General features: G+C 43.4%; 1 protein-coding gene across 1 annotated transcript in view; it reads right to left on the bottom strand.

Moving 5' to 3' along the window:
- txn2 (thioredoxin 2) overlaps window positions 1–5,120 on the bottom strand; it is a 10,416-nt gene extending 5,296 nt beyond the window's left edge. Inside the window, exons 1-2 of the mRNA XM_008305221.1 lie at window positions 5,038–5,120; window positions 2,085–2,356 (exon numbers count right to left, since the gene is read on the bottom strand). Coding sequence (XP_008303443.1) covers window positions 2,085–2,356 — 272 coding nt within the window. The 5' untranslated portion in view covers window positions 5,038–5,120. The remainder of the gene's footprint in view (window positions 1–2,084; window positions 2,357–5,037) is intronic.
- Between the last annotated feature and the right edge of the window lie 7,969 nt (window positions 5,121–13,089).

Genomic DNA, 13,089 nt, shown 5'->3' with positions numbered 1-13,089 from the left:
ATTGGTGATTCTAAATTGTCCGTAGGTGTGAATGTGAGTGTGCTTGGTTGTCTGTCTCTAAGTGTAGCCCTGTGATAGACTGGTTACCTGTCCAGTAACCCGACACAAAGAGACACCGGAGACTCAAGATGACTTATGTTGAAATAAGGTTTTGTGAATTTAGGAGAAGTGACACTAACAGAGCAGCAGTTCATGCATGCGATGTCAGCATTGGTCAGCTTCAGTCTGATACTTTCCTTCGTTGGGAAGCATCTCTAGATTTATGGATGAGAGGAAAACAAAAGATCGTCTGGCGCCTTGGTGCAATCTGGCCTTGAGAGGCACAGCGAGTGCCTGCCTGTCGTCCTACATGAGGTCAAGAATCTAGAAGATTTGCAGGTTGGTACACGTGCTACAGATACGACCTTTACTTGAGGAGGTCAAGAGAGGAGTTATGGGTAAAAGCTCTCTAGAGGCTTCACTCCAGAGAGGAAAGTAATTTTTCATTCACGAATAGAACAACAACAAAAGGCATCTGAAGGCACTCAGCATGCAGAGCTTTGTGGTGCTGATTTAAATCGTCAAACAAACTGGTTGTGTTGCTTCAAGTAGTGGCAACAAGTGTAAAGACACAACCGACAGAGTACCGGTTTTTGTAAACATCATGTTTTCTGTAGCCAAAATATTTCCACACAACTGACTAGAAGTGAACGGTTAAAATGATAATCCTGATTATTTTGATCAATATTGATTAATCAATTTATCACCATTATTGATTGATTTTAGTATATTTTAATGCACTTTCACACAAATCAATAAACAGAGCATTGATTACATTTCCATGTTTGGCTACATTCCACCTAATCGGCAATTAAAATATGACTTAAAACAACCTTTGCCTGAATATAAATAAAACTGAACCCAAAACGCCTCACTGGCCCAACATCTGCTTTTTTGATAGATGCTACAATTTCCTGATGTTCCCTAAACGTCTCACTTGCAGGTCATGTTAGAATGAGAAGCCTCTAGTCTCCACTTGGTTACTGCAGCACAGTAGCTCAGACAGAAGTGGAGTGAAATGACGTGTTTCACCATCGGATTTATCTGAGCCTCTATCTGAGGTGTTTGTTTTCTACATGGACTGTTCTATGAATGAGACATTTAAAAATAAAAATATTGAATTGATCGTGTTCGTTTCATTATGGGAAGCCAAAATCATGATACTGATTAAGACTCTATTGATTTCACAGCTCTGATTTTGTTTCTTTGACACAACCAAGTCTCTCTTCACGTTTTTTCTCTTGTTCACATGTGGAGCCTGCATGTCAACAAACTCTGCATCCTTAAATAAAGATTATTCTCCCCCCAAGAACTCTTAAATCTGATTATGACCCATCAGACAGACTTGTCTTGTGGAGTCGTTGTCTAACATAAGAGCTGAACTTTTTATTTTGTATTGAACAAAAAAAGTCATGACATGATGCATCAAGTTGCCTTTCTACCATCATCAGGCACATTGCAATAGTCGATGCTGAAACAATATATCGTGCAGCCAAAGTTAAAATGCATCACAAACACACTCCAAATGTCAAATAATCTAAAAGCTATGGGCATGAAGCTGCTGCCCCCCTATAGGACACAGTATGGACAGTGTCCAGCAGCTGTTTTTCAGAAGCTGTTGTGCAACCCTACATGACTGGAGCCCCTCGGTGAGCTGTGTGTGTTATATTTTTAACATCCAGACACGCTATAGGTAACACTGCTGGTCATTTAAAGCAACTACAGTAGAACAAGGTCTTTTCCAAGGTCAGTAGATACGATCTCCAAACATCAGCACCAATACAGACATTTAAACTCTGTATGTTTTGCTCGAATCTCATTATTTTTGCCGAACAAAACTACATCTATACAGAAGTCTGGAGCCTTGTTGATGGCAAATTGCTAAACTTTTCTGGAACCAGATTGGAAGACAATGATGCTCTCTGTTTTTAATCGCAAAGAGCTGGTTACTTACCCGTCAGCAAACATTTTAAAAACACAAAAACAACATAATTTAATTTAACCGGTGAACACATCCACACAGTTATCTCCAGCCCAGTACTCACTGTGCGTGGAAGTCGACCACCACGGGCAGGTCGCTGTTGATGACCCTCTCTGTGAAGTCCTCATTGTCCTGAACGTTGAAGGACACTTCCCGGCGGGAGGTGTGAGGAAGAGCGCGGGGCAGAGTGCGTGCGGGGGAGAGGAAGGAGACCCGGGTTGTGGCGGACTGCAGGGAGGTGGAGAAAGAAGAGGAGGTGGCGGCTGACGTCGGGAGGCAGCGGATATCTTTGACGGAGAACGTCCAGATTCGACGTACCAGCAGCCTGTGAGCCATCTGTGCACAAAAACACAAAAGAACAGAGGATGAATGCTGATTAATATGATTCACTGTGATCTCAGGTCTGTTTGACACCAGTTGAAGCCAAAGCAGAGGGACTGCACAATGCTTCGACTGTGCCTCAGGAGAGGCTGCTTACGTAAGGACGGCATGTTCATGGCCATCCTCTACAGGCAGGAGTGGGAGTGTTTTCCTCTAAGAGTTACAAGAGATTTAACTGGAGCAAAATCAAGGCTTAACTAGATTCGTCCGGAAGTGGAAGGTCAAGGTAGGCAGCATTATGCAAGTTCAGAAATCACGAACAAATCTAATCAAAAACTGCAGCAAAGCTCGCTTGATTTAAAGCAAACAGATCTTGAATCAACTCTATACCCTGCATGTGTACAAGGAGCATTACACAGTGTTTTGCAGGACAGGGGTGGGAGTCAGTCAATTAATTAACCCTCAGGAAACCAGTAATCTGCTGAAAATGTAAAAACATTTTATAATTTCAGCAGGACTTTTTTCTGATTATAGGAATTATAGTCAATATGAAAGGAAAATCAGGAGAATGGAGTAAAAATATCCACCAGACTTGTTATTCGGGGTTTCATTTACAAATTTACTAATGCATTATTGACATTTTCTGTTTATCAAATCGTCAGAAATAACAGGAAAATGCTTAAATACCTATCACTTAAGGTAAAAGACGTGTCGCCGTTACTTTATATGGAACTGTCATGCTTGCTGTTGTATGCAGTCACCCCCAACTATACATTTAGAGGCAAGAAAATCCTTTTTTTAGAAACTTTTCAAGCAAAAACTATAAATCATAAATAGGTTCCAACTTATTAAATGCCAATATTGGTATTTTTTCTGATAAATAAATAATTAGACTGTGATTAAAACACTTGAATTCTCATTAAACTGAGTATCTGTTGGATTGTGGATAAAACAAGATAACTGAGGACGTCGTCTTTTGGAGACACTGATGATTAACCTTGAAAAGTAATCAGATTAACTGACAATGAAAATAATGTTTAGTTGCAGCTCTCAGCTACTTTCTCTCTTCTGTTTAAATTTGTATTCTCAAACAGAGCTGCAATTAACAACACACTTTTCTGTTGATTGTTTCCTAATTAAACAACTATTTGTTTGGTCTACACACAGTTGTAAAATGATGAAGGACGTGTTTCCCAAAGCTCAAGGCAGTGAAATCAGATATCTTGTTTGGTCCACAACCCAAAGATGTACAGTGTACTGTCATAGAGGAGGGAAAAAACTGAAAACTTTAGGAAGCTGAAATCTGAGAATTTTATATGATCAAATAGTTGGCAATTAGTTTAATAGTTGGCAACTAATTAATTGAAAATGATGTCTGGAGATTTCAATGATGGCTTAATTAATAAATTCCTGACATTCTGTACATACAGCGATTAAAATTCAGTTATTATAGAGTTTACAAGTTCTCTCAAAGACAAGCTACTGTTGTAACTCTAATTTATTAGGTATTTAAGGGAACCAGGTAAGTGACATGAGCTGAACTTGATCAGCAACTAATTGATTGAAAATGATGTCTGGAGATTTCAATGATGGCTTAATCAATAAACTCCTGACATTCTGTATTCCTCTATCAAAGTTCAGATATTATATAGCTTACTAAGCTAATGTTGTTATGCTAATTCAGCAAATGTTAGCCTTTTATTTATCAGGGATCCAGTGAAGTGACATGAGTTGAACTTGATCAGCAACTGATTGATTAGTCGGCTACTAATTAATTTAAATGATGGCTTAATCAATAAACTTTTGACATACTTTATCCATCTATTAACATTCAGGTATTATATACATTAGAAATACTCTCAAAGACAAGCTAATGTAGTAATGCTAATTTATTAGCTGATATTTCGGGGATACAGTGAAGTGACATGAGTTGAACTTAATCAGCAACTGATTGATTTCAATGATGGCTTAATCAATAAACTTCTGACATCCTGTATTCCTCTATTAAAAGTCAGGTATTATATAGTTTATAAATACTCTCAAAGACAAGCTAATGCAATGCTAATTTTTTAGCTGGTATTTAACGGATACAGTGAAGTGACAGCAGTTGAACTTGATCAGCAAGTGATTGATTAGCTGGCAACTAACTGATGGCTTAATCAATAAACTCTTGACATACTTTATCCATCTATTAAAATCCAGGTATTATATAGTTTATAAATACTCTCACAGATAAGCTAATGTAATGCTAATTTATTAGCTAGTATTTCGGGGATACAGTAAGGTGTCAGGAGCTGAACGTGATCAGCAGGAGGTTTCTGTCTGCACTCAGCCATGTTGCTCTGCTGTTATAACACAGTCCGGCTGAACACAACAACCAGCTTTAACTATTCAGCATTTTCCCTGTAAACATTCCTCAGCATTCCTCCCCCACAAACTCTATCCTGGCTGTTTTTTCCAGCCTGCTGTCCGGTGTTTGCCGCTAACGTGCCGGCAGCTAGCCTCCTCCATTAATCTACGTTACGTATGACTTTGCCCTCTTCGTCCTCCTCCTCCTCTTCCTCCCACCGTTCACCCGCCGCCGCCGCCTCTCGGAGTCGAAACACGCAAATAAACTCTCCGGACACTTTCTCGACACGTTTTCTGTCACTCAGAGCCGGTTAGTGGAGGAACCGCGGAGCGTTTTTGGCTCTTACCTTGCTTGTTCGTTCAGCTTTGATCTTGGCCTCCCGGACCAATGAAGTGCTTCCGTCGCGGAGCCGCAGAGAAAAAGGGACCGAGTCGCTTTTTATCGCCTCTTCAGGCCGCAGCGCAGCGAGCAGCGCCCCCGGTCGGTCGGAGCCGGAACTGCAGGGCGCTCCGCTCACCAGAGGGTAGACATAGTTTACGTTTACTGTTTGCTCCTACTGCATAAAAATGTTGAGAATCCTACCTGTGACCTACTTTTTACTTCACTACATTTATCTGGCAAGATTCAAGAGTTTTTATTTGTCACACGCTCATACAGTAAGTATAGTGAAATGCAAAAGACTGTTCTGAAGGCTGTGCAACACCAATAAGACATTATAACGAGGACAAAAAAAAACAAGAGAAAAATTAGAAAAAAGTCACAATGCCATAAATAATGAGGTAGGGATCTTAAACTAGTGCAGAGTACATAGTGCAGCTGTGTGTATGCATCAGAGTGGGTCTACATGTGTGTGTGCACAGGCCTGTATGTTATTTACTCAGTTACATGATCCAGTGTGCTGCTGCAGCAGACAGATGAGTTGCTGTGATTTAGATTTTGACCTGAGGTCAGAGTTCACAGTCCTGACAGCAGAAGCTCCTCCTGAGTCTCTCCTTGATGTTCCTCAGGTGCCGGCCAGAACGTGGCCACACAAACAGTCCGTTGCTGGGGTGGTGTTGGTCCTCCATCATCCTGGTTACCCAGACCACGCTCCTCCTGGTGTAGGTGTCCTCGAGGGTGGGGAACGCTGTGCCCTCGGTACACTGACAACAAGAGTGGTTGTTGCTTTGCAGATTAAAGGTCCTGTAAAGGTACTATAGCAAAGCAGGTACTTCAGCACAGCTATTACACATCACTGCATCAAAGAGAGTATGAATAGTCTGTGTCATATATGAAAATATTTCATTTAAAATGTCTCCTGTACTTGGTTGCTGTTGCTTATTTACTTTTAGTTGAGCAGCATGTTGAGTGCAGGACTTTTACAGTCAAATTTGACATTTATATACCATCCTATTGGAATTAGAATAAGATCTGAGTACTGCACAGCTCAGGTTTGACTTAAGCCCAAATTATCTATCTATACGCTGCTTAGTCCTCACTAGGGTCGTGGGGGGCTTGAGTCTATCCCAGCTGACTCAGGGTGAAGGCAGGTTCAGTTCTTTTGGACTGTGTGGGAGGAAGCCGGAGAACCCAGAGAGAACCCACGCTGCACGGGGAGAACATGGAGACTCCACACAGAAAGATCTTATGCTTTTTGGTTGTTTTGTCCATCCATCCATCCATCCATCCATCCATCCATCCATCCATCCATCATCCATCCGTGGAGGTAGTAGGCAGAGCAGGTCATTCCAGACTTCCCTCCCCCCGGCGATGCTTTCCAGCTCTTCCTGGGGGATCCCGAGGCGTTCCCAAGCCAGCCGAAAAAACAAGACAGAACTAAGAAAGCACGGCATTGGCATCATCATCGAACAGTTTTAAGAGGTAAATATTGTGTCTGCATTGGCTTAAAATGAACACTGATGGGCAGTCGTGCCTGTCAGGCTAAAAGTTTACAGTTTCAATTTGAAGATGTTCCAAAAAAAATAAATGTGGCAGGTTGAAACTGTTTTCTTAAAAGGAAATAGAAATAATATTATGTTAATTCTAAAACAGAGGCTTGATGTCCTCTGACTTTGAGTAGTAAAAATATGTACATACACAGTATCAGGCTTCTCATCTAACTGTTGATAAGATGCATTCTGTCAAATATCAAACTATTGCATTAAATCAGAAATTCCCTTGCAGTAACATTCAGATGAAATGTTGTTGCATTTCTATCAAATTCTTATTATTATGAATATGAATAACAACTAAAAAAAAAAAGTTGTGTGTGGATCCAATTTTCCTCCACAAATATCATCTCTTGCGCTGTGCTCATTGTTAATTCATATTTTATTGAGATGGAATAGCACAGTGGACTCTGCCTTTCATGTCTAAGAGGGCAACGGGATGAAAGAGAGAGAAGGTGCGTGGGCTGTTTGGAGTAGAGATGGGTGTCATGCAACGCTGAGGAAAAAAAAAAAAGTCAGACTCAACCAGACAGATCGAGACGCTGGACAGAGAGGAACGCAGCTGAACTGTGGAGAAGGGGAAAATATTCCATGAGAGAGGATTACTGAATTCATTGTGGTGAAGCATGTCCAGGTCCAGATGGTGGATGACTGAGCACGGAGGAAAAGGTTCCTCCGTCATTCCTGCTAAGACGGATGGTTATTTGTCATGACAACCACAAGCATCCTCTTTTAAGGATGAGGAGTCAGACTCTTCTGGTGCTGTCTGGCTGATGCCTACACGCCCTGCCTTCTTCTACCTCCGTCACTGTGTTGTTCTTCTACCTCCATTTGGACACTTGTGTGTTTTACTCAGGTCTTGGAGGAGAAAAGCTGATTTGTAACTTCAGTCTTTTTGACTGGCCTCTCTTTGGACTACTGCAAACACTTTTGAATAGGATGGATAAAAGCATTGACGGCAAAGTTGGACTTTCAAGACCTTCTTCCACTCTTCGACCTCCACCTTTGTTTCGCAGCATCGGACCTCCCGGGCTCCCGGCCAGCCTTCCTCCACACCGACGACTCCGCTCTTTATTCTGCAGGTCCAGAGCGGTGCTGCCTGCAAACACCATCGGAGCTTCAGAAACACACACCTTCACAGACATACAGACAGGAAGCCATGCCCAGGCGTTGGTGTGCTCACTGGACTGCAGTGACTCAGAGGATATTCAATCCTGCACTGTGCTGAATGCACTTGAGTCTGACTCAGATCTGCACAGGAGCGCTGTGTTCAGGTCAGGGGGTTTCACAGACGCTCTGGTCTCAAAATGCCCCCAAGAACAAAGCAACCACCAGGAAAGCGAGTTGCTTTCTGATCTCTGTCCATCTGCAGCAGCCAGTGGGAGAAACAGAGGCAGGCAGGCCAGACTGGTGACTCCACTTCAGACATCAGAGGATCCCGCCATCAAACAGAAACAGCGGCTGAAGAAGAAAAAGAGAAGCTACAGGGTTGACTGTGCGGGGAGGCAGAAGTATGTGGTGCCGTCACTCACGAAGAAACAGGAAGACGCCAGGCTCTGCGAGTGGCTGCAAAGTCTGGGCATCGCAGATAGCAACGCGAAGGCCTCTGTCACAACAAACAGCCAGCAGCGGCTATTTGCATCCAGGTGCAGGGGGGCGACGGGCCACAGAGAACCAGACGCAGTGGCAAACCACAGGAGAGACAGACGGCCTCATTTCCTGCCTCCCATTTATCAGTCGGACTCCCTCTTGCGTGTGCCCCTCCTGCTTCCTGAAAACTCCCCCCCTCCATCACCCTATACCTGCCCAGACGCCCCGGTACACGCCCTACCTGTACCCCTGCTGCAGCCCCTCTCTCTGAGGAGGAAGTGGGGTGCTGAGAAGGGAGACCACTGACCTCCTTTAGGTCTACAAACTCTGGTTGTGTACTTTTCTGTGTGTCTGATTCATGTCTTGTAATTTTCTCAATTGATTGTTCATCTATATATGCATTAGTGAATTAGTGAGCAGGTGGACACAGTAACACCAGTAACACTTAATGCACAACATCTCTGCAACAAACTGACCTCTGTGATGATGTTTAGGTTTGATCGAGTGCAGGTACTACATCTGTTTTTTACTATTACGTTGTGTTTTGGGGATAAATACCTTCGAGTGTTTTGCTGGAAGGCAGGGATTTCCTGCTAACTTTATTGTTACCAAGCGACTAGTGGAAAGATTATGGGTTCGCTCAAATAAAGTGGAAATCTAAATTCTAATTAGATTTTAGTATTTATATCTTTGCAGGTGATTGTGTTATCTGAATACTATGTGTTGCAATTGAGAATGAGTGAAACTAGTGAGCAAGCAAGTTGAGAAGACTGAACATTTTGGTAAAAGTATTGGACAAATGGTGAAAAGCAGATAAACGGCTAAAAAATGAATAGAGTAACAGTTGAAATAGCTCGCTAGCTTAGAGGTAATGGGTTAGATAATTGGTCTGGTCTTTCGTTAAACCACTAAAAAGTCATTTCTGTGCATCATAGTGAAATATTTAGATGTCTTTGTCATGAAAAGAATCTCTTCCTGCATTAAAACGTCTCAGATGTAACCCTACAACATCCTCTGGAATGTGAAGCTTTGTTAAGTCACCGTCTCCGTCTCCGTGCACGCCCTCTGCATCCTGGGTGTACAGGCCATACATGTCAAACTGGAAACTGATTCTGAAGAAGAAGAGTGATACAGAAAGCCACACCCTGAAAGCTGACAGGATTGGTTCTTTGGGTTTGTGATGTATAAAAACCCCAGAAGTCCTAATCTGGGTTTTTAGGCCGTCATTGGTACGTTGCAGCTTCCAAGTGGAGCTTATTTCGCTCATGATGTGTCTTCTAGCATGTAAAAAACACCACGTGGACACGTTGACAAGGTAAAAAACTTGATTTTCTCAGGAGGAGGGTCTTTAATATTGAACTCAAGGCGAGCCGAGCTGACGGGTCAGTGGGCAGAAGAACAAATCTGACTTGATCTGAGTAACACATTCATATTTGTTTACATCCCTGCTAAGAAAATAGACAAGATTCCTTAAAGCTTACAGTTGGTTCAGCAAAATAACAGCTCAGCACTGATGCTGACAAGGTTTTAAAAAAATAAAAATAAAATTTAGCAGAGGGGGTCTTTAAAAAATAGTGTTTATGTATTTTTTGAAACAGAAAGACAATATAGCAGAATGAAAGAAGAAACACACTGCATAAACATGGGAACAAGGTAAAAACAAAACAAAAACAAACAAACTTCACCAGTGGAGGTCTTTAATGGGTGTATGATGAAAAGGATTAAGGGTGATGGATAAATAGGTAGAAATAATAGATGAACACTTTTCAACATGTTCTGCTGCTCCAGCTGGTAAAGCTGTCAGCTCCATTTGATTAAAACTACCATTACAATAAACCAATTCATATAATTGTTAGTGTTAGATTAAATCAAAAGAAGACATTGTGGTTGTGAGGAGCTGTGTTGATGAAGCGATGGCCTACATGAGAGCTTTAGTAGACAAAAGTCGTTGGGAAACACTGTTCTAGACGTGTTTGTGGTGTTACATCCTATCCTTGCATTGATTGTTATTATTCTTAAATTATTTACATTCAAACAGCATTCAGGAAAACTTTCATTTCAGGCCTTTGGTTTGTTTGTTGTTCCCTGTTTGTTACTTCCAACCTGTTTTTACGTATCACACGTCTCCAGCAGAGGGCGCTGTCCGGCGAGCAGACTGGGGGTGAGGGGGTGAGGCGGTGGGCTGTTTATTAGACTGTGGCCGTTGGGGCCTGAACAGAGCGCTGCTCTGTGTCCCTGCTGAGGTGGGATCTGTGTGTCAGGACCAGAACACATGAGCCTCAGTGCTCCTTTACCGCTCGCCTCACATACCCCTCCTGCACATGTTTACTCTCAAACGCGGCCCAAACTGTTTGTGAGTGAGGCTCTTTTTTCGCCCCCCAAGCCCTCTTTCCGCCAAATAAACATTGCACCGGAAATTGCAGGGATATCTGGGATTTTTGAGGGGTCCCGGTGGAAAGGAGGAGAGGGCTTAGAACAAGGCAGGCCTCTGTGACACCTCGGAGGTGAGGGGAGGGCGAAGACGCATGAGCCAGAGGTAGGTGGGGGGGGGTGGAGGGGCATCCAGAGGAGGGGAGGGAGGGCGCGACCCTGAACTGGGTGGTTGCCGGGCACCATCACCAGATGCACACTGACGACCAGGTACAGGTGACCCAGTTTCCTTTGACCCCGTCAGAGTGCGAGCTGAGGCCGACCCCGAAGGAGGCGACCCCGGCCAAAGGTCGGGCGGGGGGTGACGCAGAGGGCGCCGCCGCGATGTGGGCCTCGCAACAGATAACGACTCCTTAGGATGGGCGTAACGGGCCGCACCTGATCTCTCCCCTCTGGTGGCTGCTGTTTATTCACACTCCTGCACAAGTCGGGAATACAACAGCCATTGACGAGGGGCAGGTTTCATAACAGCCCCTGACAAAGCACACATGAATGAGAGGGTGTGTGCCCCCTCTGCGCACACATGACGCTCCCTCCTGCCTTTTGTGAGTTCTGTTCCCAAATACTCGGCGTCTTTATTCGATAATCACAGCCTGACGGGAAAAAAAAGCAGCACGGCATAAAGGCTGTTGTTGAACAGATCGCACCAATAGGGATGATTACACTTGATGACCTTGTATTTATTCCAATTAGTGTGAAACTGTATCCTCTAGGCTGGTCTGCCGTCGTGTTTTTAAAAACTCTCTTTCTGTCTCACCACTGGCCTGTAATTGGGAGATTCTGTCTGATCCTCGTGTACGCCACGTCCTGATTATAGTCAATTAGGCCAAATGCAATATATACTGTATATATAGCCTACATATAGATGGGAATCGTAGAAATAGAAGTTCAAATGAATGGTTTCTCGATTTTTATTGAAGGTTTGAGGGCGCGAACGTCTCGGCGATTTGCAGCCTCGCATGCAGATGAGAGGGCATGAGCGTGTTCGGAGGGATGCATGTGAGAGGATGTGCACATGTGTGGAGCTAAACACCTGACAGCAGCACCCAGTGTGTATAACCTCCCTGTCTCCGTTTCCCAGCTCTGCTCTTATACCAATCTATGTTTCAGTGTTTGGGAAGTCAACAGTAGAGTTCCTGTTCTTAGTTTAAAAATAACTTTGCGACTTAAATTCCTCGCCCCCTCCTCCTCCTCCTCCTCCTCTCATCCTTTCTTACTGGCACTCTCCTAACCTCTCTTTGCTTGTTTTTCTTTTCCCCCTTTTCTTCTGTTTTGGAACAGCCTGTGCACTCGTTTTTTATTTTTTCAGTCCAGTCCTGTATCTGTCCATGCTGGGCACACATGTATGTACTCACAAAAATGCCACAGATGGGTAATGATAGATCAGGCTTGTTTACCCTTTAAGCCGTATTTCTATCGGCACTTTTTAGAAAGAACAGAGTAGATAAGCGCAGAATCTTTCATTATACTACTAAGTCACATCTGGGATCAGACTGGTGATGATGTAAAGAAAAAAAACAACATAATTCCTTCATTGAATGGCGATAAAGGTCTAACTTATCAGTCCAAAATCTCCCATCGGTGTTCAGTTGGGTTGAGGCCATAACAAATCCATCCATCCATCCATCATCTATGCACCGCTCATGGGGGGCTGGAGTCTATCCCAGCTGACTCAGGGTGAAGGCAGGTTCACCTGGACAGGTAACCAGTCTATCACAGGGCTCCACTTAGAGACAGACAACCAAGCACACTCACATTCACACCTACGGACAATTTACAATCACCAATTAACCTCAACATGTTTGTGGACTGTGGGAGGAAGCCGGAGAACCCGGAGAGAACCCACGTTGCACGGGGAGAACATGCAGAAAGATTCCGACTTTCTAGCTGCGAGGCGACGGTGCTAACCACCGAGCCACCTTGCATCCCGCCATAACATATGAGCTGCATCATTTTCATCATTCACCCCACATCACCTATGGATGGGAGTATTGTCACCCTAAAAGAGTCCACTTCCTCCAGGACAGAGATGTGTCGTTATGGGATAAACATCAGAACAACGTCGTGCTGATCAGATCCGATCGCGTGCTCAAGTTTTTCCTTTAATTTGTCAACCGTCTGTAGTAAAACTACAATAACAACAGGACTACATTCACTGAAGCAGCATTCAGGCCTTGCAGTGTTTTTAGCCAAAATGTCACCATAACAAACACGATGCTCACAATAGCTCATGTTTATAAAGCTTATACCACGTTCAACAACTAGCACTAGACATAAACTGCAGCTGATGGGAACATTCGTTTTGCAGATATTTCGTCTTTTTGATGTGATAGTTTTGACTTGGCTGTGGCTCCAGATGTAATATCTGATCATGCAGCGATGGTAAGCTCTATATGAATCAATGGATCTAATACATGTCAGGGTTTTTCAATAAAAGCCAAAAAGCAGCA

The sequence above is a fragment of the Stegastes partitus genome, unplaced genomic scaffold (genome assembly GCF_000690725.1).
Source record: "Stegastes partitus isolate 25-593 unplaced genomic scaffold, Stegastes_partitus-1.0.2 Scaffold2441, whole genome shotgun sequence".
Lineage (NCBI taxonomy): Eukaryota > Metazoa > Chordata > Actinopteri > Pomacentridae > Stegastes > Stegastes partitus.
The sequence above is the reverse complement of the archived record's forward strand: the minus strand, read 5'-3'. Positions and strand labels throughout refer to the sequence as shown.